Source organism: Eptesicus fuscus, chromosome 6, assembly GCF_027574615.1.
Source record: "Eptesicus fuscus isolate TK198812 chromosome 6, DD_ASM_mEF_20220401, whole genome shotgun sequence".
In the NCBI taxonomy this organism is placed as follows: domain Eukaryota; kingdom Metazoa; phylum Chordata; class Mammalia; order Chiroptera; family Vespertilionidae; genus Eptesicus; species Eptesicus fuscus.
Window position 1 is genome coordinate 8,629,662 of NC_072478.1, and position 27,604 is coordinate 8,657,265.

At 46.9% G+C, this 27,604-nt stretch overlaps 1 protein-coding gene across 2 annotated transcripts in view; it reads right to left on the reverse strand.

Moving 5' to 3' along the window:
* Positions 1–27,604, reverse strand: part of ELAVL1 (ELAV like RNA binding protein 1) — a 37,815-nt gene that overhangs the window by 5,425 nt on the left and 4,786 nt on the right. For both annotated transcript variants that reach the window (XM_054717184.1, XM_054717185.1), the window contains exons 2-4: positions 18,782–18,969; positions 6,808–6,911; positions 4,771–4,924 (exon numbers count right to left, since the gene is read on the reverse strand). In XM_054717184.1, coding sequence (XP_054573159.1) covers positions 4,771–4,924; positions 6,808–6,911; positions 18,782–18,953 — 430 coding nt within the window. In that variant the 5' untranslated portion in view covers positions 18,954–18,969. The remainder of the gene's footprint in view (positions 1–4,770; positions 4,925–6,807; positions 6,912–18,781; positions 18,970–27,604) is intronic.

Here is a 27,604-nt window from a genome sequence, read left to right on the forward strand (position 1 = left end):
GCCTGCTGCCTTTCCAGTGGGCCCAACAGAATCCCTGGTTATTAGGTGCCCAGCTCAGCCTTCTCCTTCATCCTTGAAGGGCGTGGAGTCCCAGTAACCAAGCCTCACCCAAACAGCACTTTCCTGCTGCCATCAGCTCATTCACTACTTTAAAATCCTGGGACCTCCTGTGGGCCCCAAACTGCCCTCAGAATCAAGTGATGTCACTCACCCTTTCCCCCTAAACCAGTGGTCAGCAAACCGCGGCTCGCGAGCCGCATGCGGCTCTTGGCCCCTTGAGTGTTCCAAAGCCACTTCTTCAAGAGACTCGCCCAGGCCGAAAACCGACTTCTGTGCATGGGCCACGAAGTTTTAATCGCACTGTACGTGCGCGCCTGCACGTGGTATTTTGTGGAAGAGCCACACTCAAGGGGTCAAAGAGCTGCATGTGGCTCGCGAGCCATGGTTTGCCGACCACTGCCCTAAACTGACCAGGCACACACAACAGTGCTGACAGTCCCCCATAGACTGCCTGGCAGATTAAGAGTCCCTGCCTTAGGCCTACTCCATACCTGGTCTTGTTCCTGCATGGGAAGGGCCAGGGCCCCTGTCGTGGCCTCCATCTGTCTAGAGAGGTACCTTCTCTTGCTACCTAGACTGAGGCACCTGTAGGTAAGCTGAGTCCCTCAACGGAGCAGGAACTCGATACAGGACCAGGCTGCCTGGGATCTAAGGCCCAACTGCTATAGGCAGTGTCTGGTCAGTTCGCATGAGTGTGAGACGTGAGCAAACCAGGTAGCAGAGTGTTCAGCTGCCCCCAACAACCTGTCCATCCACATTCTGGGTCTGGGGGGATGATGATGAGATCTTGGCCCTTGAAGAACTCAAGAATGGGGTGGGGCTGGGGTGAGGGAATTTGGAGTCACAGAAGAGCCTGGCTCCTTCTCCTGAGAATAAACAGGGGGTCAAAACAAACAAACAACAAAAAAAACACACACACAGTGAAGGTTCAAATGTAGTGGAGAGGTGATAGCAAGGGCCAGTCTGAGGGTGACATTGCTGGGCTGGAGTCACAGGTGTAACTGGTGGGATGGCTGTGATCGATAGCCCTATGCTAGACACTCTCGTATTTGCCTGCCATTTATAGGGCCACCAGCTAAGTGAGCACACTAGATGTCCCCCCATTCAGCTCCCATGTTCCAGTACCTTTCCTTACCATTTCCCACAGGGTCCCTCCTACCAACTGCCTCCCCCATGATGCGCATGGGACATGGATCTCCCTGGCTGGTCCTGCGGCCCTGGAGGGGCATAGAGAGACTCAGGCACATCAGATGACAAGTGTCACTGCAAAGCATGGCTGACACCTCTCTGGGCCTGGAATCCCATGTTGGGGCCTGACTTGGATGTGATACTGTGGGCCCCACTGAAGCACACAGTGAATAGTCAGGGACCCTCAGGCCAAGGCTTCTTTGTTTACCACTGTAACATACTGTGGACAACCCATGCTGGGTCTTAAAGCACACAACACTCCACTGGGAAGCTCCCTGACCCAGCTTACCCCTCCCCCCAGCACAGTGCCCTGGGAGATCATACAGAAGCTCCTAGCAGTCTGAAGGCTGCCCCCATGTTGGCTCCATGACTCTTTAAAATTCACACAGCCAGAGACACTCACTGAATTAGTGAGATCAGACCTAGCAATCACATGTATGCCCCAGAAAATTCTAGAACCTGAGCTTATTTTTTTATTTCAGTTCAAAAGAACACCTGAAAGTACTGTTTTTATTCACTCTTAAAGGGCACGAATAATAGCTTAGACAGATGGAAACCTGTACAAAATCTAACTTTAGATAAATAATGCTGAAAGTTGGAGCTGGCTGGCTCCTACAGGAAGCTGCCTTCAGGGAGATGGTTTTATTCTATTTATAAAACCTCAAGATCAAACAGAGAGAGTGTGTGCAAGTGGGGTTTCCCTGTTTGATTTTGTAAAATGACTTTCAAATGAAAACTTCCCAACTGCAATGAACAAAACCCGAGAAAGAGAAAGAAAATGTTATTTAACGCAAGAAAATGTTAATTCACTAATGTGATGAATCTACACTTTTTTGAAGATAGCTCTGTTTTTTCCCTCTAGTATTTTTTATTTTATGTATTTATTTTTTAAAAATTTTAATTAAATCTTTATTGTTGAAAGTACTTCATATGTCCCCTTTTTTCCTCCACTGCCCCTTCTAACCTGCTCCCACCCCTGCCCCAGGCCTTTATCACCCTATTGTCTGTGTCCATGGGTTATGTACATATGCATGCAAGTTCTTTGGTTGATCATTCCCTGCCCTCCTCTGAGATTCCACAGTCTGTTCTATGCTATGTCTCTGGATCTATTTTGTTCATCAGTTTATTTTGTTCATTATATCCCACATATGAGTGAGATCATGTGATATTTGTCTTTCTCTGACTGGTTTATTTCGCTTAGCATAATACTCTCTAGGTCCTTCCATGCTGTCTCAAAGGATAAGAGATCCTTCTTTTCCGATAGGTGTTTTTTAGAATTAAGGCAGAGACCAATAAATGGCACAATCTTCAAATGAGTAAACTATAACGTTCACAATTAAAATGGATAAAGAAGCAAAGAAAAATTAAAAAATTAAGTTCTATTAGCTCAGGATGTAAAGGTTTCTGAAGAGAGCTTCCCATTTCTTCAACACTAAAAAGTATATCATATGGAAGGCAAATCTGTTTGCCATGCCGTTCTCTGCCTCATTCCCTTGTGGGCTCCATGGGGTCCCAGTAGAGGGGCCCTGGGTGGGTAGCCTCCTCTAGAGCAAGGGGAAGAAGGGAGCCCTCAGCCCCAGGGGACTCACATTTTTGCTCTTTAATTCTAGCCCCAGGTCAGGAAGCAGGGCTGGGAGAGGGAGCCCAGGAGAGGGAGCCCAGGAGTCCCTCATCTCTCCCTTCCCTCCTGTCCTCTTGCAAGGACACCATAACAGAAAACGGATGGGGTGGGGAGTGGGGGGTCCCAGTTCCTTCCTTGTAGCAGAGGCTGGCAGGGAGGCCTGAGGGAGAGTGAGGATCCAGTACACCACCCTAAGGTCACAGCTGAGCCTGGGGGCAACCCTGAGGTGCCCCCAACACTAGGAGATAAAAGCCTTGCAGACGGAAAGGAGGCCACCAAATCCCCAGCAAATGGCTGAGGGAGCTATCTACAGAAGTGAAACAAAAGCTACATGGCCAGGGGTATGTTCTCAAGGTCGCTGGGCTCGAGAGAGCAAGGCCCCATTCGGCAGTGCTGGACAGAGATCAGCAGAGGCACAGGAGTACTGTGCGATCTAGAAAAGCAGGGCCATGGAAGCAGGAAGGTGGGTCCCCAGGCAGCCCATTCAAGGCACTCCTATGCAGGTGGAGCTGGGAATAAATAAATACATGCACTGACCAGCTGACTGCATTTGTTATCTCTCAATGGGGGCTTTAGGAAACTAATCTGGTGCAGGCCAGGGGGTTTATCCCAAATAAATGGTATCCTCACCCTATGCCCACCCCCTATCCTCCAGCAAAGGGTCAGAATGTGGGAGGCAATATGCATGGGGTGGAACTCGTGTCACTCCAGCATAACCTGGTGTCTGTGCCAGACTAGGGGTATACCCAGAGCTCCCATGAAACGCCAGTGACCTGAGCCTGTGGACTATACTCCACAAGCCACTCCTCCTCCTCAGGCCCCGGGGGCAATCAAGCTGCCCACTCCTCTCAAGGCCAGGCTCCAGCAGGCACCAATCTCAGCTTCCACAGTTGGGGCTAGAGAAAGGAGAGCAGGGGACAAGGCCAGATGCCCCAAAGCACTCAGCTTGGGGGGAACGTGAAAAAATGTGTGTGACCCCACCTACCTGCTCTCCAGGGTCTGCTCTGCAAAGGGGAGGTCATCTCAGAGCTATGACTTCCTGTGCCCTAATTACCCAATATTAGTTTTAATACCACAGCCAAGGGGGTGGTGAATACTCTGTGTAGGAAGAACATAAAAATCAAATGCAGACAATTCTACCGGCTTCGCTGAGCTCCAGAGGCAAGAAGCTTCCTTTCTAGTTTGTCAGCAGATCCCCACTCCTGGCAGGAACAGTTCTGAGGAGTCCAAAAGAGGGCATGGCCCAAGCTCTCTGCTCCCCAGCTAGAGGCATGCATAGGACTTGGCAAAGGATATCCTAATCCCAGTTCCCAGGCCAGCAGGGCATGCGAGCCACACAGTCAGGGCCAGAGCCCAGCTTCCTGCCAGTCTGTCTGCCCAAGGCTGATTCAGCAAAGCCCAAGTGGCTAATGTCCTGAACTGAGATGACCTGAGAGGGGCTGGGATAATCAGCGAGTAAAGTTCACCACTGTTGAGTTCTGTGGGTGGGGCATCTAAATAATCAAAACAGTCACCCTTGTAGCTTTGGGACAAAAAGGCCTGGACCAAGAGTAAAGACTGTCACATCACACATTGCATGCCTGCAATAAGAACAGCAGCAAATCCTTGTAACCCATTCACAGGCCAGGCTGGGACATTTGGGTGCCTAAGGGAAGGTATGTCTTGTTGCCACAATGTCTTGGTGTTTTCACCATAAATGCCAGCCTAACTGAGGGGCTCTTTCATGCCACTTTATTTCTCCAGTCTCACAGAACAAATGCCTATGTCATCTCATTTTGATTCTGTTTTCATTGGTGGAACAACTAATGACATTTAAAATCAAACATGATCTGTCTTCCCTAGAAAACCTAGCCCCTGGCCTAGAGGAAAACCTCACCGTGCATCCCAGGCCACCTCCATACCTGTCGTCTGGTCCACAAGGACTCGGGAGTTGATGATTCGCCCGAATCGAGAGAACATGTCCTCCACATCCTTCTGGGTCATGGTCCTGGGGAGCCCGCTGATGTACAAGTTGGCGTCTTTGATGACCTCTGAGCTTGGGCGAGCATATGACACCTTGAAAACAAAACCGCTTTCGGGGGTTAGGACAGGTGTGTGGCCAAAGCATCAGGGAAGGGTGTTAAATTCTGGGGTGAGAAAAAGCCAACCTATGGTGGGAGAACACACAAACACTCATCACCTGAGGCAGCTCCCCAGGCAATGAGCTGAGAGCTGGCAGCATTTTCACATTTCAATGAAGGGAACATTATTCCTGTTTTACAAAGTAACTGAAGGTCCACAGTTTGTTTGTGGCAGAGCAGGGACTAAACCCTGTTACTGTGCACTTACCAAGGCCTTATCCCTCTCTGGATGATGAGCTGGGCTGGGAATAAGACCTGCCTATGAGGAGTGGTGGGCAAGAAAGCTGGGTGCTGCTAGGAATGCAACATTCACCTGCCAATAGGCAAGCTCGCCACAGGAGCCCAGATGGGGATGTGAGTGCTAGGGGAGCCCTGAGTTCCACACACAGCTATTCAATATTAAATGACTCTAGGCCTTTTAGGCTTATGTTTTGCAAACTTGAAGAAAGCCTAACATGAACTTTTGTAGTGGCTTAGAGAAAATGGCATGTATGTACTAGAGGTGGTGAGGAGAGGCTGCAGGGGCTGATGGTAAGAAAAGGTCTTTGGACCTTTCTTCAAAGAAAAGGTCTCTGAAGAAAAAGTGACAGCTGTGTGGACCCTGCAGGCCACAAGGAGGGACCAAGGTCTCACTGGGAAGGGGCAGCTGGGAGGAGGGCTTCTGCCCACAAAGGGGCAATCTAGGGAAATGGGACTCAGTCACACCCAACATAGTCAGAACTCAGTGAGGAGGCTGAGAGACAGAGGCGGAAGGGGTGGAAACAAGAGAACCGTGTGCTCCAGAAGGTGGGGACTGCAGAACTTTCTCTCTGAGGGTCACAAAACTGATGTGATGAGGAGCCTGAAACCATAACACAGGAGCAAAGATGAACTCTTTTTTTTTTTTCAAGTATAAACTTTTTTTAATAAAATTTACATGCGACCAATGAGCTATTTTGATATTTTAATGCTTTATAGAGCTATAACTCATCATAAAATCCATTCTTTTTTTTCTTTATTGATTTCAGAGAGTGAGGGAGAGAGAGATGGTAACATCAATGATGAGAGAGAATCATTAATTGGTTGCCTCCTGCACACAACCCGGGCATGTGCCCTTGACCGGAACTGAACCTGGGACCCTTCAGTCCACAGGCTGACGCTCTATCCACTGAGCCAAACTGGTTAGGGTGCAAGTATAAACTCTTGTGTCACTGGGCAGCATGAAGGCATGGACAAGAGGTGTGTTCTTACCAGAACGCTCAGTCCTGCTAGGAAGGGCAGGAGTGTAGTTCTATGTGCCAAGAACACCCCACTCCCAGCTCTATGAGGGCATGAAGTTTGTCTGATTTGTTCAACATAGTAGGTGTTCAATAAACATGTACTAAGTGAATGTCGAATGGGGCTGTGATGTCTGGCTGTGATGGGGCTGGAAGGGTGACACTGCTGTGCCACTACAGTATGCCAGGAGTGGGGAAGGCAGGGCATGAAAATGGGAGTGCACAAGAATGGGAATGTCACAGCCAGACATGAGACAGGCAGGGGAGGCCTGGGCCGAGAAGGGGGCTCCCCTCTCTACATACCCTTCATGGGAAACCTCCTTTTACTGGTGGGGCGAGGAAGCCATGAGCCACGGCATGAGGACTGGAATGGTCATCATTCAACACACATGTGAGATGCAATACCTCAATTTTGGGCAGTCAGGACTCCCCAGAGGCCCTGGAAGAACCGGGTTTCTGAGATGCTAATGGTGCCCTTGACAGTGATGATGAGGTAGGTCAGGTTTGGCAGAGATCCCAGCCCAGGACAGGATTGAATAAGGTGGTGCTCACCACTCTTTACCTTAATGGTTTTGGACTGGAGCCGCAGGCCATTCAGCGTGTTTATTGCTTTCTCCGCGTCCTTTGCAGTCACATAGTTCACAAAGCCATAGCCCAAGCTGTGTCCTGTGGGAAAACATGTGTACACTGGTAAACCAACTGAGAGAGACCAAGAGGATGAAAAGGACTATACCTTCCCATGTCTGGCTGGGCTGAAAAGGATAAGGTCAGAGAAAAGACAAAGAAAAAACACAGGAACTTTAAGAGCCAGTGTCTGCAGGAAATGAGTTTATAATTTACACTGAGTGGCCAGATTATTACGATCTCTGAACACATAATAATCTGGCCACTCAGAGTGTGTGTGTGTGTGTATTAGAGGCCTGGTACATGAATTTGTGCATGGGTGGGGTCTAGCCAGCCTGGCCAGGGGGAGGGGACATGGGTGGTTGGCCCGCCTGCCTGCTGGTTGAACTCCTGGTCAAGGGGACAATTTACATATTAGCCTTTTATTATATTGGATATACACTGAGTGGCCAGATTATTATGCATTCAGAGATCATAATAATCTGGCCACTCAGTGTATATTAATGGTTTATTTATTATTGTTTTTTAATATATACTTTACTGATTTCAGAGAGGAAGGGAGAGGGAGAGATAGATAGAACATCAATGATGAGAGCTAATCATTGATTGGCTGCTTCCTGCACAACCCCAACCAGGGATGGAGCCCACAACCCAGGCATGTGTCCTGACCAGGAATTGAACCATGACATCTTGGTTCATAGGTTGATGCTCAACCACTGAACTACGCTAGCCTGCCCGGCTATATTAATGGTTTATTTGGTACACTTTTTTGGCAAACTTGTACATTTTCTGTAAAGAACAAATGTTACTTCTGTAATTTAAAAAAGTTATTGAAAAAGAAAAACTGTGCTACTGACTCTATCCTGGGGAACCCATCACTAAAGCAACGACAATGATTGGTGCCACTAGTGATGGCTACTCTGTGGGGTTCTGAGGGAGCCTGGGTCTGGGAAGGGGAGAAGGACGGTTACAGGTGGCAGATAGGTAGACAGACATTTCTCCACCACTTCCTACCCCAGAGCAGGGAAAGCTTGCTGGGCTCTGGTGCCACCCAGTGTCAGTTCTCTTACTTTCCTGAATCTGCAACCCAGTGGGGAGCACAAGGAGAGGACAGCACTTAGAGAAGTTCCAGCCCTGCCGGGCAGCTCCTGTATCACCTTCACAGCCTTGGCCAAGCTTGCAGGGCCCCCTTGGTAGTGGCCCTCCACTGTGATAGCATTACCAGCTGAAGTCTGGGGGAGTCATACGGGATGCAAGAACCTGAATTCTTCCCAAAGAGAGCCAAGGTTACAGGTAACCTGTTCCAGCCCCTTCTTCTTCTTTTTAAAAAAAAATAAATTTTATTGATTTTTTAAAGAGAGGAAGGGAGAGGAATAGAGAGCTAGAAACATCGATGAGAGAGAAACATAGACCAGCTGTTTCCTGCACACCCCCTACAGGGGATGTGCCCGCAACCAAGGTACATGCCCTTGACCGGAATCGAACCTGGGACCCTTCAGTCCGCAGGCCGCTCTATCCACTGAGTCAAACCAGTTAGGGCTCCAGCCCCTTCTTTATGAAACTTTTAGAAGTGGGAGTGACCACCAACTGGATACCCACAAGGGACTCAGCATAGTAGGTGAGGCACTGTGGGTTCCCGGGAAGACAGAGAGGAGCAAAGGCTGAGGGTCAGAGGTGGAAGGAGCCTTACACCTTCACTACAGGGGGAGCAGGAGGAGGTGCAAAGAGAACCACCAATGTGCCCACATCTGACCCATGCACATGCCACATTAGGGGGCACCCACTACACACAAGCACTGCCCTGTGCAGAAATAGAGCTGTGTGTAAGACCAAGGGCCACCTTCATTGAGTTTTGTTCCATTCCTCCAGTTGGCAGAGGGTTACAATGAGCAGGTAAAAAATACAACCAGGGCATCCGACCAGCCAGAGTGGCTTAGTTGGTTGAACATCATCCTGTGTACCAAAAGGTTATGGTTTGATTCCTGCTCAGGGTACATACCTAGGTTGTGAGTTTGATCCCCAGTTGGGGAGTAAATAGAAGGCAACTGATCACCCGGTCAGCATGGCTCAATGGTTGAGTGTTGACCTATGAACCAGGAGGTCACGGTTTGATTCCCGGTCAGGGCATATGCCTGGGTTGTGGACTCAATCCCCAGCGTGGAACGTGCAGGAGGCAGCCGATCAATGATTCTGTCTCATCATTGATGTTTCTGTCTCTCTCGCCCTCTCCCTTCTTCTCTAAAATAAATAAAAATATATTAATAAATAAAAGGCAACTGATCGATGTTTCTCTTTCTTCCCCTCCCTCCCTCTCTCCCTCTAAGCATGTCCTCAGGCGAGGATTAAAAAATAAATAAAAAATACAACCAGGCCCCAAGCCACACAGAGATGGAGGTCCTCACTGTAGCTATGCTGGCTCAATCTGAAGTGCCAGAGGAACCAGGCCCATTTCTGTGATAATGAGACTTGGAACCCAGAGGACAGCTTAACTCAGTTTTGCCACTTAGAAAAAAATTATTTTTTAAATGTAAAGAAAAATTACAATGATAATGCAGAATTCCCATATACCCCACACCCAGTTTCCCATTAGTAACAACTTATACTAGAATGGATGGAACACTTGTTTACAAGTAATAAATCAGCAGTGATACATTATTTTTAAAAAAATATATTTGTATTGATTTCAGAGAGGTAGGAGGGAGAGGGAGAGAGAGACATAACCATCAATGATGAGAGAGATCATTGATCAGCTGCCTCCTGCATGCCCCCTACTGGGGATTGAGCATGCAACCCTGGCATGTGTCCTTGACCAGAATCAAACCCGGGACCCTTCAGTTGGCAGGCCGATGCTCTATCCACTGAGCCAAACCGGCCAGGCGATACATTATTTTTAACTGCAATCCACATTTGATTTGCATAGTATTTGTCTTCCCCTAATGTTCTTTTCTGTCCCAGGATGCCATTCGGAATCCCATGTAACATTTAGTCATCACGTCTCCTTAGGCTCCTCTTGGCTGGGACAATTTCTCAGACCTTCCTTGCTTGTGATGACCTTGACAGTTTTGAGGGCTGGTCAGGAATGCTGTAGAATCCCTCTCAATCTGGGCTTGTCAGATACTTTTTCTCATGGTTAGGTTGGCGTGATGGGTTTTGGGGAGGAAGATCACATAGTGCAATGAATGCCCTTCTCATGACATCAGCGGGTGTATTATGTCAATGTGACTTGTCACAGATGATGTTGACCTTCATCTCCTGGCAGAGGCAGTCCGTTTGGTAGGTTTCTTCTCCACTGTAAGGTCATTCCCCCACTCCAAACTGTAGGCTTTGGAAGGAAGTCATGGCGAGCCCATACTTAGGGAGTACCTTGTGGAATTCCATTCTGCCTCCTTCAGGGCGGAGTAGCTATATAAATTATTTACACAGCTGCTTTCTTTTCAAAAGAAACAAAAACAAAATCTGACCCTCCAGACCCATATATATATATTTTTATTTTATTGATTTTTTACAGAGAGGGAGGATAGAGAGATAGAAACATCGATGAGAGAGAAACATCGATCAGCTGCCTCCCACACACCCCCAACTGGGTATGTGCCCACAACCAAAGTACATGCCCTTGACCAGAATCGAACCTGGGACCCTTCAGTCCGCAGGCTGACGCTCTATCCACTGAACCAAACCATTTAGGGCTAGACCCATATTTTTAACAAAACCCCATGGACCTCAGAGACTCGGCTCTTGAGATTGAACAGTGAGGACCCTGGAGAGCAGGGCTGAGGGGCCCAGGCCCATCTAGCAGGAGAGTCATAGCGCAACTCAGAAAACTACAATCAGCTCCAGGTCAGGGACTTAGGGTCCTTGCACACATTCCAGACCACAAATGTGAGAGCTGAGGATGCAGAGGAGGTCTGTGATAGATTCCCAACCAAACTCCAGCCTGCCTGGGATTTTACACCCAAATGCCTGCTCTTCAACCTCACTCTGTCGAGCTCTCACTGTAGCCAGGCCAAGAGTCCGTCCTTTCTGGCCCAGCCTTGGACAGGCTCCTCCACTCCTCTCTGATCAGCAGCACCTGCACACCGGTCTCCTTGTCTTTCTGCTCCTCCCACAAGGCCAATTCCACCCAGTACCACCAGTCTTCTTCCCTTTTGGTGCCTCAGGTGGTCTAAGCAATGCTGGGGAAACAAACACCAATGAAGACTCACCCAGGCCCTGTTCCTGTGTCTTCAGCTACAGCTGGCTCCTCTCAGCATATAAACATGGGCTTTGCCCCACCTCAGTGCTTGGTGGCCCTGGCTGGCTCCTTAGAGTGGTCACTGCTGACTGCTAGCACTACACTCACCAAGGCTGTCCAGGGCCCCTGGGTGCTGCCCCATGGACGGTTTTAGGACCCAGTTTCCTGAGCTCTCAGCTTGAAGTGCCACCTCCTCCAGGATGTGACAACAGTGCCATGTTTTCTTTCTCCCCAGCTGTCCCTCTTCAGGTTCTTCCTCTGCCAATTTCTTCAAGATGGTCCCCAAGACTCTGCCTTTGGTCCTTTATCTCCATCAGTCTTCCTGAGTGACCTCTCTGACCACCTGTGTGCCTGCACCTTCTAATGTCACCTAGGAAGTTGCACACCCTTAGATGGCCACTGCCTCCCTTTCCTGTTCTTACACCAACTCCAGTTTTTCTGAATGAGTCCGCCAATAGTAACTGAGCACCTAGGATGTGCCAGATTCCAGGCCAGGTTGGTGGGGTGGGGTGGGGTTTTGATGATGATCACAAAGGAGGAAGCTTCTACCTTTATAAAACTCATATCCCAGTGGTCAAATTGGACAACAAACCAGCAAGAAAGAAATGAACAAACAACTGCATAGGTGCTAGGAGGAGAATCTTTCTTGTGGTGAGAGGCTGACAGGATGGGCCTTCAGTAGACAGGGTGGACAGAGCACCCTTTGAGGAGGAGATATCTGAAGCAAGACCTTTGGATAGCTGAGGGCAAGCATTCCAGACAGAAGAGCAAGTGCCAAGTCTCTGAGGTAGAGGCAATGAGTATGTTCCAGGAAATGGGGGAATGGACCAGAGGTTGCTGCTGGGTGGAAAGCAGATTCGGTAGGTCAAGCTAGACAGGACCCTGTGGAGTCTGTGAGCTTGAGCAGGTGTGAGATGAGGGCAGTGTGCACCAGAGAGGAGGCAGCAGAAGGAAAACCCACAGAGAAGACCTGCAGATGGGCTGATGCAGGAGAGCTTCAGAGGAGCCTAAAGTGCCAGCACTCCTGGAATGGGCTGAGCCTTCTGGGGCCAGGAGGGGAGGGATCTCTGCATACCCCTGCCCCCAGGGCTGGCTCTGTCCCCTCAATCTGTTCTACCCTCTGTGATGGGCACCTGGGTGCAGCAAGAAGAAAGGTGGCAGAGGAACAAATGGGAGTCCCTGACTTTCACCCAATTGATGATGCTGTAGAGCAGTCAGTGGTCGGCAAACTCATTAGTCAACAGAACCAAATATCAACAGTACAACGATTGAAATTTCTTTTGAGAGCCAATTTTTTTAAACTTAAACTTCTTCTAACACCACTTCTTCAAAATAGACTTGCCCAGGCCGTGGTATTTTATGGAAGAGCCATACTCAAGGGGCCAAAGAGCCGCATGTGGCTCGCAAGCCACAGTTTGCCAACCATGGCTGTAGAGCAAAGTGCTTAACACAGTGCTGAGCACCAACCTCCACTCTTTCCTTCACCATGAACCAATCACTTTCATCTTTGGCTTCTCATTAGAATCACCAGGGAAGCTTCTAAAAAATGACCACTACCCAAGCCATATCCCAGAGCAATGAAATTGGAGTGGGAGTTGAATGGAGCAGGAGTGGGGTGGTTTCAGTAGTTTCAGTAGAATTCCAACGTGCACAGGTTGAGAGCTGATGCTTGAAGTGCAGGTGGGGAGCCCCAGAGAGTAGGATTTCTCATGGTTATACAGAGGAATCCCAGGCACCTGGGGGAAGACCCTCACTTCCCAAAGCAGTCTCTGTACTGTTTCTCTAATAGGGTCCACAAGTCATGCAGGTAATGATGCAACTCCCTAGAATCCTTCAGAGTCCGGGGACCCAGGATGTCAGGCAGGCATAGAAATCTATGCTTCTCAGCTCCTTACAGATGATCCTCCTCCTCCTAGAGACAGTGAGCCTGCTAGACTCAGTGCCATCAAGGCCTATTTGTCTGCCCTTCAGGATGATGGAAGACCAGCCCCAAATGAGAGAATTCTGAGGTCTGGCTAGAGGAGCAGGGATGCTCAGTGTCAGAGCTTGGGTAGGGTAAGGATCCTGCACAGACTGCTAGGGCTTGAGGAGAACAGGGCCTGCCTGGACTTTGGGCTGGGCTGGGGGATGAGGGCCACCAGAGCCCTGGGGGATGAGGGCCACCAGTGGGCGACAGGGGAGGGGGCAGAAAATGAGAGAAAGAAACAGAAGAGGGAGAAGGGCCAGGGATAAAGCATAAATAAACCTTGGGTCTGAGGTCAAAGGATGTCCCAGAGTTCAGCACTCCTCCCAGCTCTCACTTCCCATGTTGTAGGAAAAGGGCCACCACCACCATCCTGGCCACAGGCCTAGTGCTTCTTAGTTCTGGCTTTCTTTGTTTTTGTTTGTTAATCCTCACCAGAGGATACTTTTTTCCATTGATCCTTCAGAGACAGTGGAAGGGAGCGGGGAGAGAAAGAGAGAAAAATTGATGTGAGAGACACATCGATTAGTTGCCTCCCCACGAGCCTAGATCAGGCTGGGGAATGAGCCTGCAATCCAGGTACGTGCCCCTGACTGGAATCAAACCCAAGATCTTTCAGTACTCGGGCCTGACACTCTAACCACTGAGCCAAACCAGCTAGGGCTCAGCTCTGGTTTTCTGATTTGCCAAGGCCCTAGCATTGCCCTCCCTCCAGGAAGGTTAAATGTCAGATGTTCAAACACCGAGTCTGGCTGATTCAGTGCATCTGGGTGGGGCCAGAGACTGGGGTCCATGTCCAGGTCCCTCTTCCTTACCACCATGTTCTGCTGCTGGTCAGGATCCAGTGCTCCAAGAGCCACTGTCTGGAGAAAAGCAAGCTTACTTGCCTCCTCATGCCCTGTCAGGCTACCTTGGGCAAGTGCTTTTCCATTTCCAAACATACTTCCTCTCTCTTTGGGCAAGGGTTAAAACTAATAGATAATTACACAGCATTTCATCTTCTATTTGTAGACAAGAGCAGCCAGATTTACTATTTTAATCCCCTAGTGTTTCTCAAATTGACCTGGAGTCCATGGCTGAGGTAGGTGAGTGCCTTATGGACGAGGCCTCCCCTGCAACATCAGAGTGCAGGAGCCACCTAGCCCTCCATGGGGGCTCAAGGGAAGACTTCACTGAAGGAGAGAGACTGGTTCTTGGGGGGATGAGTGAACTAAGCAGGCAATAAATAAGAAACAACAAATGCCCCCAAAGAAAGAAAGTGGTCAAAGGACAATAAGGGTATTTTATAAGAGTACAAACAGCCAGTAAGTACAGGAAAAAAGATAAATTTTCCTAGAAATGCAAATTACCACCAGGATCAGATGCCATTCTTCACTTAGGCTGGCTGGCAAAGATGAGAAACCCTGCCACACCAGGGGGTGAAAGGGCTGGTGGGGGAAGGGAGTGTAAACTGTAGGGCAATAGGGGTCAAGGGGTTTTAGAAAGTACAGTACAGTAGTCCCCCCTTATCCTCAGGGTATTACCTCCAAGACCCCCAGTGGATGCTGGAAACCCAGCACAGCACTGAACCCTACATATATTATGTTTCTTTTTATACATACACACCTATCACTTAAAGGAAGCATGTACAGCTCCTCTTTGGCATGTCCGAGCTGCCAGCATCACTATTCTTATGCTTTAGGACCATTATGAAGTAAGATAAGGGTCACTTGAACACAAGCACTGAGATACCACAACAGTTGATCTGATAACCGACACGGCTACTAAGTGACTAACAGGCAAGGAGCATATATATCGTGGAGAAGCTGGACAAAGGGATTGAGTCACATCTCCGGCGGGACAGAGCAGGATGCTAAGAGATTTCATCACGCTACTCAGGGCAACGTGCAATTTGAAACTTATGAACTGTTTATTTCCAGAATTTTCCATTTAATATTTTTGGACAGCGGTTGACCATGGGTAACTGAAACCACGGAAAGCAAAACCACAGATAAGGGGGACGACTATATACACTATTGCATTTGTTGGTTCACTTCTAAGACTTCCTATGGAAATAACCAGTGAGCAAAGACTTGTGCCAGGATATTTATCTCAGTGAGGCTAATAAATATAGAAAAACAGCTACAGTAACCTGTTGTATAAACTCATAACCTCCATACAGCAGAATACTATGTAACTGTTATGATGAGGAGATAGCTATGATCAATGGCAGAGAAAAATGTTCACAAACACCAGAAGAAAAATTTCCACATAGTTTGGGTGGTGCAAGCCCATTTTTGTAAAAGAACACAATTGCTTACAGCAAGGAATATACAGGCAGTCCTCGGGTTATGTCGCCATCTCCCATTTATTTATTAAAAAAAAAAAAAGTTCTGTCATTTCGACATATGTACATATGTGCTTTATGTTTTTTATTATTTACTGTATTTACCACAAGGTCAGGAATTGTTATCTTGCTTTTAAATTTTTTTTACTGTTTCACTTCTTTACTGCTGTGTATGTGCTCCATGTGAGTGACGTAGGTGCTTATGTAGGTGGGTTCCGACTTACGGTGAAAATTGCGTTAATTACGTCACGCTGTAGGAACGGATCTCCAATGTAACCCGAGGACCTACTGTATAAAGAAATAAGTCTAGAAGGACTTGAACCACAATTGTGAGATTATGGGTAATTTAAACTTTTCTTATCTCACATGAAAGCTTTTTCTATAAGGAACAAAGGTTATTTTGCATTAAGGAAAAAAAAAAAAGTGATCAGGCTGACCAGGTGTGGAAGAACATTCCTGCTGAGGGAACAGTCTTCATAAAATCACAAGTGTGCAATCGTGGGCATGTCTAGGGAATGACAAGTAGCTCAGTCCAATCCCAGAGGAGTGTGTGTGTGGGGTGTAGTGGCTGGGATGAGGGGACAGGTCTCCAGGAGACTTGTGAGCTGCAGGCAGGGTTAAGGGCTTTAACCTGACCAGAGGTGCACAGCAATGAGACGGAAGCTGAGCAAAACTGAACCAGAGGCTGAAGACCAAGTGGCCAGTATGACAGACAGGCCAGGAGGATAGAGGCTGGTTCCTGGTCCCCCATGGGCCATACGGCATCTGCAGAAGGACCAAACACCAGAACAGAGAGCAGGGCAGAAGCTTCTAGAAGGAAGAGGAGACAGTAATTCGCTGTGTCTGTGAACAGGAGGAGAACAATAGCTAGAACAGTGGTTTTCAACTGTGAGTGATTCTGCCCCCTCGGAAATATTTGGCAATGTCTGGGGACATTTTTTTGGTTATCACAATTCAGAAAGTGCCACTGGTATCTAGTGGGTGAAGATCAGGGATGCTGTTCAACATTCTACAACACATAGGATGCCCCACCCCAAGAATTATCCAGTCCCAAATAGTGATAGTGCTCAAGTTGAGAAAACCTGAGCTACAGGAAGTTGGAGAATTTTAACAAGGATGTTTTTTTTACTCCTTACCCAAGGACATGTTTTCATTGATTCTAGAGAGAGTCAGGGAGAGGGAGAGAGAGAGAAACATTGATGTGAGGGAAACAGTGATTGGTTGCTTTCCGTATTCACCCCAACCAGGGATCAAACCTGCAACCTGGGTATGTGAACTGTCTGGGAATCGAATCTGTGACCCTTTATGGGACACACTCTAACCCAGCGGTCGCCAACCTTTCGGATCTTACGGACCACTGGTTGGTGACAGCTGCTCCAAAGGTTTCCTTAAACCAGCGGTCGCCAACCTTTCGGATCTTATGGACCACCAGTGGCGACTGCTGCTCTAACCTACTGAGTGGCAATCCATGAACCAGATCACGGTTCTATTCCCGGTTAGGGCACGTGCCTGGGTTGCGGGCTCGATCCCCAGTAGGGGGAGTACAGGAGGGCAGGCGATCAATGATTCTCTCTTCCTCTCTCGTCCTCTCTGAAATCAATAAAAATATATTTTAAAAATAAATAAATTAATTAAAAATACTTTGAGTTCCAAGCCCTCATCCGACGAACCAATTCCTTATACGGGGTCAGCCAGCCTCTCCAGGAGTTATCCAGGCATGGGCATCGTCCCATCTCTGGCAAATGCTGAGAGTTGACAATGGGTACATGTGGTTCAATATTTTACTCTACTGTTATGAAAAAAACCCACTTTTTGAAGTCCTCACCCAAGGACATGCTTAGAGAGAGGAAGGGGAAAGGGAAGAGGGGGAGGGAGAGGGGGAGAAACATTGATGTATGAGAGAATACATCGATTGGTTGCCTTCCATAAATGCCCCCTTTGGGGAGACTGAACTTGCAACCCAAGTATGTGCCCTAAGAATCAAACTGGCAACCTTTTGGTGCATAGGAGGATGGTCAACCAACTGAGCCACTCTGGCTAGGCTACTGTTATGTAAATTTAAATAGTATTGTATTTCTATAATAAAAATACTGTTTTACTTTAAAAAATGTTTTTTTTATTAAAATTTAGAGAGAGAAAAAGAGAAACATTGATGTGAGAGTGGAACATCAATCAGCTGCCTTCTGTACACCCCACACTGGGGATTGAGCCCACAACCTAGGTATTGAACCAGCCCCCTTTTGGTGCACGGGACGATGCCCAATCAACTGAACCACACTGGCCAGGGCTGTTTTATTTTAAAATTAATTTCAGTGAGGGGAATCATAAATAGTCCCACAATCCAGGTGGCAGCCAAAGCTATCCTGGGAAGACTGTGCATTCCTCAGCTCACCAGAGCAGAGAGGAGGAAGGGGAGGGGGAGGAGAAGAAGGATGGAGAGGGGAAAGGAGACAGAGAGAAAAAGGCAGGGGAGGAAGATGTGGGGGATGAGGAGGAGAAGGAAGAAGAGGAGGAGAATAGGAAGGAGAGAGAAGAGAAGGAAGAGGGGGAGGGGGACAAAGAGGGAGAGGGCTCTCTAAAAAAGTGTTCCTCCCTGGGGAGAAAAGAATCCTAGTACCTGATCTTTCCTTATTTTTCTCCAGAGTCCTTGAAACCATGCTCTCGGAATGACAACCTTACCAGGTACTACTGGGCCTTCCCCAAACCCTTATGAGGTAGGTAGCATCAGGAGGTAGGCACCACCACACCCACACTATGGATGGAAACACTGAGGCTTAGAAGTCATACTGCAAGGGAGTGGAGAGCAGGGCTTTGAACCAGCCTACCAACCCCACATCCAGCCTGTTGGACCACTGCCATGCTCCCATGCCCACACAGAGGTCAAGTTCAGTGTGTTTCAGATGTTCAGGTTGATGGAGTGACAACAAACAGTCAAGGTCGCCCAAACCTAATGAGGGGCCACTAATTGGGGGCACAGTGGGCCTGACCATGTGTGGGAGCCTGGGAAGATGAATGGACCTGCTTGGAGCAGGGCGCTGGCCAGAGTCCCTTCCATAAATGGGCCCACACCAGACTAGGCTGTCCTTCTTTGGCCCCTTCCAGCTCTCAAGAGCAGACCCAGTTTCTGGTGTCTCATTTTTCCTCCCCTCCCACCATCTTATTTTGGACATGCTCTCTATCTAATGTTGTTTACCTCTTTTGGGAACCTACATCTAATCTTATACCACGGTGGTGGCAAAGTAGAGTCTGAAATAAAAATGAAACTTTACAAGTATCACTGCAAGGCTGCAGCTCTTCTACACTGAGGAATGCTGCAGTCACAGGTAAAAAAGACAGTGCTTAGCAGGACAGCCACAAGCACTCCCTCTACAAAAACGTCTTGGTTTCTTTACCTGCAACTTTATCCCGAATAAGTTTTGCAGACTCGACTTCACCAATACTGCTGAACAGACTTCGCAACTCATCCTGGGTCATGTTCTGAGGGAGGTAGTTGACTATTAAATTTGTTCTCCCGATGTCATCCCTGCAGTCTTCGGCCATGTGGTCTTCATAACCATTAGACATTGTATTTTTTAAAAATCTGCAGGGGAAAAAAAAATCAAGTAAATTCCTAATGTTCATATTGCAGAATGTGAAACAGAACTAATGACTGCATTAGCACTTAGTTTTCTCTTCAACATATGTCCACACAAAAACCTGCACATGGATGTTTACAACAGCTTTATGTACAATTGCCCCCAAACTGGGAGAAATCACGATGTCCTTCAGTAGGTGAATGGAGAAATAAAACATCTACACAAGTGAGTATTATTCAGGAATAAAAAGAAATGAGCTATGAAGCCATAAGACATGGAGGAACCTTAAATGTGCACCGCTAAATGAAAGAAAACAGCTTGAAAGGCTACATATTATATGATTTCAATTATACAACACTGTGGAAAAGGTAAAACAATGGAGACAATAAAAAGATGAGAGGTTGCTGGAATTTTGGGAGAGGGATGACTATTTGGAGCACAGAGGATTTTTAGGGCCGTGAAGCTATTCTGTTTGATACTATAATGGTGGATACATGTCTTTCTACATTTGTCCAAACCCATGGAATGTACACCACCAAGAGGGAACCCTAAAGCAACTACGGGCTTCAGTTAATATGTATCAGTAATGGTTCATACTAATGTGAGATGCTAATATGGGGGAAACTTTGTATTTGAGGAGAGGTGTATGGAAACTCACTTTGTACTTTCTTAGCAATCTTTCCATAAACCTAAAACTACTCTAAAAAAGTCTGTTAAGCCGAAACTGGTTTGGCTCAGTGGATAGAGTGTCGGCCTACGGACTGAGGGGTCCCGGGTTCGATTCCGGTCAAGGGCATGTACCTTGGTTGCGGGCACATCCCCAGTGGGGGGTGTGCAGGAGGCAGCTGATGGATGTTTCTAACTCTATCCCTCTCGCTTCCTCTCTGTGAAAAATCAGTAAAATATATTTTAAAAAAGGTAAAGTAAAATAAAAAAATTATGTTAAAACAAAACAAAAACAATTCCAAGTTCAACCATTTCCACTTACAAGAGGGCTTCAAAAAAGACACATATAATTTCAGCACCATCATTTAAGTTCCATATATGATGTGCAACATTAGTCCAATCTCCCAGCATTTCTTTTACTTATTTGCTAATGTTCTGTTCCCTGCTCTTTATAAAGTAGTTTGGCATCAAAGGCCAAAAAAAGAGATTAGAAAGTTAGGCTTCATAAGGTTCAAAACTTTGCATGCCAAAAGACATCAAAAACAGACAAGCAGCAGACTGGGAGAAAATACAGTTGACCTTAACACAGAATTGAAAGCATGCAGGCTTTGGAATGCCTTTAGTGGACCCACACAGTTCAAATCCATGTTGTTCATAGGTCAACTGCATTTTTATAAGGTGGATTTTTGACTACACAGGTATCAGCACCTTTAATATCCGTGTTGTTTAAGGGTCAACTGTACTTGCTACCTATTACATTACTTAGATTGGTGGTTCTCACCCTGGGTGATTCTGCCCCCAGCGGATACTGGGCAATGCCTGGAGACAATTCTGATTATCACAACTGGGGTGTGGGGTGTGTGTGTGCATGTGCCGCTGGCATTTAGTGGGTAGAGGCCAGGGATGCTGCTAAACATTCCACAAGGCACGGGACAGCCCTTACCAAGATCTATCCAGCCCAAAAATGTCAATACTGCCGTGACTGAGAAAAGTCCATTTAGAGCATCTACCAATTAATTAAAAAAAAATATATATATATGTACATATACATATATATATATATATATACGTGTGTGCGTGTGTGTGTGTGTGTATATATATATATATATATATATATATATATATCTCACTAACAGACAAGTGGTCAAAGGATATTAACTGCAACTAATAGATGCCAGCAATTCAAATGGCTAGGAAACTATGGAAAGAAGCTCAAGTTCGCGAATAATGAAGGAAATGTGAAATAAGAGATGCTACTTTCTGCTTGTTAGATGGAATAAATCCAGTTTAAAGATAAAGGGGAAATACCCTTATAGACTGTTTATATGAGTGTGACATGGTACCACCTTTTTAAAGGATAACTTGGTAGTGCAAACCAAGATTTTTTATGTGAATACTACCCTCCAACTCAGAACTGTAGGAGTCTGTTCTAGTGAAATAAACACACATGTGCAGGGGAACATGCATAAGAACACATAACCCCCTGGCTGGTAAAAGTAAAACACTGAATATAATCTAAATATGCATTAATGGGGAATGGTTCAGTAGAAAGCACAGGACAATCAACATTAACAGGTTTAATTATGAAAAACTCCATAAACCTGTTAAACTGTCTGTGACCAGGAGACTTTGAGATCATTAGTTCAAAAGCAAACAAAAACATCTGCTGAAACCTGAACCAAAGTGCAAGGGTAAACTCTAAGAAATTAAAATGCGCCCTAACCGGTTTGGCTCAGTGGATAGAGCATCGGCCTGCGGACTCAAGGGTCCCAGGTTCGATTCCGGTCAAGGGCATGTACCTTGGTTGTGGGCACATCCCCAGTAGGGGGTGTGCAGGAGGCAGCTGATCAATGTTTCTCTCTCATCGATGTTTCTAACTCTCTATCCCTCTCCCTTCCTCTCTGTAAAAAATCAATAAAATATATTTTAAAAAAAAAGAAATTAAAATGCACACTGAAAAAAAATTTTTTTAAATAAAAAAATAAATGTACACTGAAGTTTGCTCCAAATGGGATTCTAACATTTTTCTTCTTCTTTCCTCTTTTTTCTTTATCACTCCCTCTCTTCACTCTTGTTCTGTGTTAGGCATCTACTCTTCTGCCTTCTCCTTCAGCCTGCCTTCATGGATAAACAATAATTACCGCATTCTCATTTATCCAGAGAGGTGTGGTATATTTTCTACTCCTGGTAAAAGTTAACTTTCTAAAACAGTGGTCAGCAAACTATGGCCTTGGGGCCAAATTTGACCCACTACCTGTTTTTATAAATAAAGTTTTATTGGCACACAGCTACTCTAATTTATTTATGTATTGTCTGGGCTGCTTTTGCCCTACAGCTAGGAAGTTGAGTAATTGTGACAAAGCTGAAAATATTTACCATCTGGCTCTTTACAGAAAAAGTGTGCTGACCTCTGTTCTAAAATGTAAAAATAGAACATTTCTAGGAGAAAATCTTTGTGACATTAGACAAGGCAAAGATTTCTTAGACACCACACCAAAAGCCCAATCCATGTAAAAGAAATTGATAAACTGGATTGAAACTGGAAATTGATAAACTGGAAATTGAAACTGGATACCATCAAATGTTAAAACTTTTGCTCTGTGAAAAGACACTGCTAGGAAAATTACAATCCATAGGCTGGAAGAAAATATTTGCAAATCACATATCTGCAAAAGAAAGTACTTGTATCTAGAACATATACTTTTTTAAACTGTCCAAACTTAACAATAACAACCCAATTTAAAAAATGGCAAAAGATGTGAACAGACACTGCATTAAAGAAGATATATGGATGGCAAATAAACATGTGAAAAGATGCTCAATGTCACTAATTAATGCAAATTAAAACCTCTCCCCATTTAGGGTGAGAATCGAGATACTATTACTCATTTAGAAAGGCTAAAACAAAATAAAACAAAAGCAAACTATCCCCGAAACTAATATAATATTGTATGTCAACTATCCTATATAATAAAGAGGTGATATGCAAATTTACCCTCCGGCCATAACGCCGTCACAAGCGGCTGCCGGGGTTTCCAAGGCCCCATGTGCACACCGCTCTGCTTGGCCTGGAGGCGGGGCATCGGGCAGCACTCCAGGACTTGGGGCCATCCCGTGGCCCGCCGGCCACACAGGGTGGGACTCTGGGACTCATGACCGTCCCATGGCGCAGGCGGGGGGGGGGGGGGGTGGGGGGGGGGCGGGAGGGGAGAGGGGTGTCCCGGGTCTTGCACAATTTCGCGCGACGGGTCACTAGTATTTTAACAAAAAACACACACACAAAAGCAAGCAAACAACAACAAAACAGACAATACCAAGTTCTGGTGAGGATGTGGAGAAACCAAAACTTTCATACATTGCTGGTAGACATGTAAAAATGCTACAGCCACTCTGGAAAACAGACTAGCAGTTCCTATTCCTAGTTTTCATACAAAAGAAATGAAAGTCATCCGATCTAATAAAAGAGTAATATGCAAATTGACTGCCACTCCAACACACAAGATGGCTGCCCCCATGTGATCAAAGATGGCTGCCCCATGTGGACACAAGATGGCTGCCACAAGATGGCCAGCAGGGGAGGGCAGTTGGGAGGGATCAGGCCTGCAAGGGAGGGCAGTTGGGGGTGATCAAGCCTGTAGGGGAGGGCAGTTAGGGGTGACCAGGCCTGCAGGGGAGGGCAGTTAGGCATCAATCAGGCTGGCAGGGGAGTGGTTAGGGGGGTGATCAGGCTGGCAGGCAGGCGAGCAGTTGCGAGTCAGCAGTCCTGGATTGTGAGAGGGATGTCCGACTGCCCGTTTAGGCCCAATCCCGGGCAGTCGGACATCCCTCAAGGGGTCCCAGATTGGAGAGGGTGCAGGCTGGGCTGAGGGACCCCCCGCCCCGTGCACGAATTCGTGCACCGGGCCTCTAGTCTATATATAAAAAGCCAGCAACCAGAATGCCGGAATGACCAGAACGACCAGTCAGTTGCTATGATGCCCACTGCGGCCAGCGAACCGGCAGGATCAGGGATTGGGGCCGCTGGTCAACCTCCCACGGTCCCTCCCTGGCCGGCCCCACCCCTGATTGTCCTCCCTACCCTAATAGGGTGCGGGGCCAGCCGACCAACCTCCTGCAGCCCCTCCCCCCGTCTGGCCCCACCCTCAATGGGCCCCCACCACCCTATGAGCCTGCGGCCCCTCCCCCTAGCCAGCGCCGCCCCCTATCGGCCCCCCCACTCCGATCAGGGGCAGGACTGGCCGGCCCACCACCCACAGCCCCTCCCCATGGCTGCCCCTCCCCCCGAATTACCCCCCGACTCCAATTGGGGGTGGGGCCCGCCAGCCAACCTCCCGTCATCTCCTCCTCCTGACAGACCTGGCCCTGATCTGCCCCGATTGGGCCCGGGCTGGCCAGACCCCACCCGTGCACGAATTCGTGCATTGGGTGTCTACTGTTCATATAAAAACCTATACACAAATGTTTATAGCAGCTTTATTCATAACCACCAAAAACTGGAACCTAAATGTCCTTTAAGCTGTTAGTGGATAAACTACCACACAATAGAATACTGCTCAGCAATAAAAAGGTACTACTAATTCACACAACTTGTATGTATTTCAAAAACATTTTGCTGAGTGGGAAAATGATTTTGAGACACGTACATGATTTCATTCTGGAAAAGGCAAAACCAGAGTGTTAGATCAGTGGTTGCCAGAGGCAGAAAGCAGAGGAAGAGTTGACTACACAGGGGGAACACTGAGGAATAAGTATTTTCGATCCACAGTTGGAAATCCACATATAAGTAGGACCCCCTTTAGTTACACGAGGATTTGATTGCACGGGTGATTGGCACACGTGACCCCCTCATTGTCAACTGTATTTTTGTTTCCTGGATGACGGAACTTTCTGATATCTTGATCATGGTGGTAGTCACTTGACTCTACATTTGTCAAAAGTCAAAAAACTCTACATCAAAGAGAGTGAATTAAAAATAAAATTTCAAGGTTTAAAAACTGCATCTTCTGCCCTGCTTGGTTTGGCTCAGTGGATAGAGCGTTGGCCTGTGGACTGAAAGGTTTTGGGTTCGATTCGTCAAGGGCACATGCCTGGGTTGCAGGCTTGATCCCCAGTGTAGGGCATGAAGGAGGCAGCCGATCAATGATTCTCTCTCATCATGGATGTTTCTATCTCGCTCTCCCTCTCCCTTCCCCTCTGAAATCGATAAAAACAACACATATATAAAAAAGTGCACTCTCAGCTTTACAGCCCTGCTCCCCAGCATGCTAGCTCTTTCTGATGCCCAGTTGGGGCTGAGCAGCTCCCAGCAGGCCCAGTTCTTGGTCAACTGGCAACAAGGTAGACACCAAAATCCCAAGAGCACAATTCCTTGGTGCTTTGTGGCCACTCCATCCTGTCTCTGGGTCCCTTCCCCTAACTGTTCCAAACCAGCTTCTGTCCTCATGATCTCCAACCACAACCAGCCTTCATTTCAACCTGACAATCAATCACTTCCAAGTTGTGACCACCTCTGGCTGTCTCAGCTCGCCTGACCCTGTCTCTTCTCACTTAGTGTGTCTCTCCATGCAGATGTCCTGGGGACTCCTCCAAGTCAGCATGTTCAGCTTCACCAAGCTAGCTCCTCCCCTCCATGGTGTCACCACCCACTGAGGCTCAGAGATTTCATTGCTCGTGGTCAGCCATCACACTGTTAGTAAGTGGCAGAGTCAGGTCTCAAGCTTGTCACAGAGCAAGGATGAAACATAAGGCCCTTCATCTTGGGGCTGGCCTGGAGTTCTAGTCCTTACTCCCCTCATTAGCTTCTCCCCCAGGATATCACAGACCTTCATGGCCCCATGTCTCTATCATAGCTGCTCCCTTTGCAGATTGTACACCTCTCCATAATCTCATTTATCTTTAAAAAAATACCCCAGGACAATAGGTCGCTCTTGTTCTCAGTGCCCACACATCACTGGTGTAAACCTTTATCACTGCATGAATCACTCTGACTCAAAATTATTTGCTTTTTCACCTATATCATTGGTGGAAGCCTTGGTGGCCAGGGCCACATCACTATCATCTAAGGATAGCCAGGCAAACCCAGGGTACTTAGCAAACTATAGGTGCATCACACAGGTACACACAGTAGCAGAGGTGGGACAGACACTGGGTCTCAACTCGCCCAGGAATCATGTATATTTGGTGCATTCTTTTATTTTTTTAAATATATTTTATTGATTTTCCACAGAGAGGAAAGGAGAGGAATAGAGTCAGAAACATCGATGGGAGAGAAACATCGATCAGCTGCCTCCTGCACACCTCCCACTGGGGATGTGCCCACAACCAAGGCACATGCCCTTGACCAGAATCGAACCTGGGACCTTTCAGTCTGCAGGCCGACGCTCTATCCACTGAGCCAAACCGGTTAGGGCTGGTGTATTCTTTTATATTAAAGGGCAATTGGCAATTGTCCTGACAGCTTGTTAACACATTCAGTATCTTTTTTTAGGATTATCAATAAGTACCGTCCTATCCCACAGCATCAAAGTCAATTGCAAAGAACAAAAAGACAAATTTTGAGTTTATCTGCTGATTTAAAAACACTTCCATAAACTGAATGTATCAAGAAGTCCTCTTGGGATGATCTGAGGGTTTTCAGCCCCATTGAATATTTTAAACAGTCTTGGTTGTCTGTGTGACTTCAGCAATGTTGTTCACATCAGTAGTATACCTACTGCATGTATAAGGGAGAGATAGGTATAGAAATGACATTAAAATATACATAGGTAGTACATACATAAAGCAGCAAGACTGGTTTCCATTGGGTATCCCTTAGAATCTGTCTCATTTTATGGTTACAGAGCAGACTTTCTAAGCTACTTGAGAAAGAAGAAAACTAGAACAATCAAATGTATCTGCAGGCTCAATCTTGAGACTTCATATATCATGTGGAAAGGCCTGGAATCAATTATTCCAGATGTAAAATTCGGAGTTCTTCAGGGTAAAAGTCTTAGGAATATAAGGTCCCCCAGGAAATACTCTGGTGCCAGAAAAGGAAAAAAACACACCAAAAAACCCTGAATGTATCTCCTGACCCAATTAAAACTGGTGTGAGAGATGAAGGCTCAAGTGAACACAGTACATGTTTTCTTACTCTCCCCGTCCCACAGCTCAGAGGGGAAAGTCGCCTGGCTGGGGTGGCTCCCGCTGTCATGGCAAATCTGTATCTGCCAGGCTGAGACGCCTGGGACATAAGCAGATCAGGTGCAATGCTAACCTTCAAGTTCAGGCCATTACCAGGCCAATTCAGTACTGCAAAAGCCTCTTGATCAGTCAATCCATCCTTATCGCTTACCTAGAAAAGCAATATTCCAAGATCACCTTTTGACTGTGCCTCTATCACCAGACCTTGGCATGCTTTTCCAGATTTATCTCCAAGCTCACCTTCTGAACCACTGCCTGCCCAAACCAGTCCACTTGGGCTTCTGAACCTCCTTGTGCTCTCCTTTCTTATTCACTCGGGCCTCTGGCTGCACGTGGAAACTCCTGCCTACACCTCTCTAATCACAAGACACAGTTTATGCTTTCATCAAAACCTAAAACCAAAAAAGGGGCAATCATTTCTTTCCACATTCTCTCAATACTGTCTGACCTGCTGCTTCAACTTTTCATTGTTGAATCGCACACACTCTATACTTTCCCTAGCTCAGGTTAAGTTTTTGTTTTGTGTGTGTGTGTGTGTGTGTGTGTGTGTGTGTGTTTAAATATATTTTTATTTATTTCAGAGTGAGGGAGGAGAGATAGGAACATCGATGAGAGAGAATTACTGACTGGCTGCCTCCTGCACACACCCCCTTCTGGGGATTGAGCCCACAACCTGGGCATGTGCCCTTGACTGGAATTGAACCTGGACCCTTCAGTCCACAGGCTGACGCTCTAACCACTGAGCCAAACCGGCTAGGGCAGGTTGTAAGTTTCTTGAGGAGGCAAATTCTT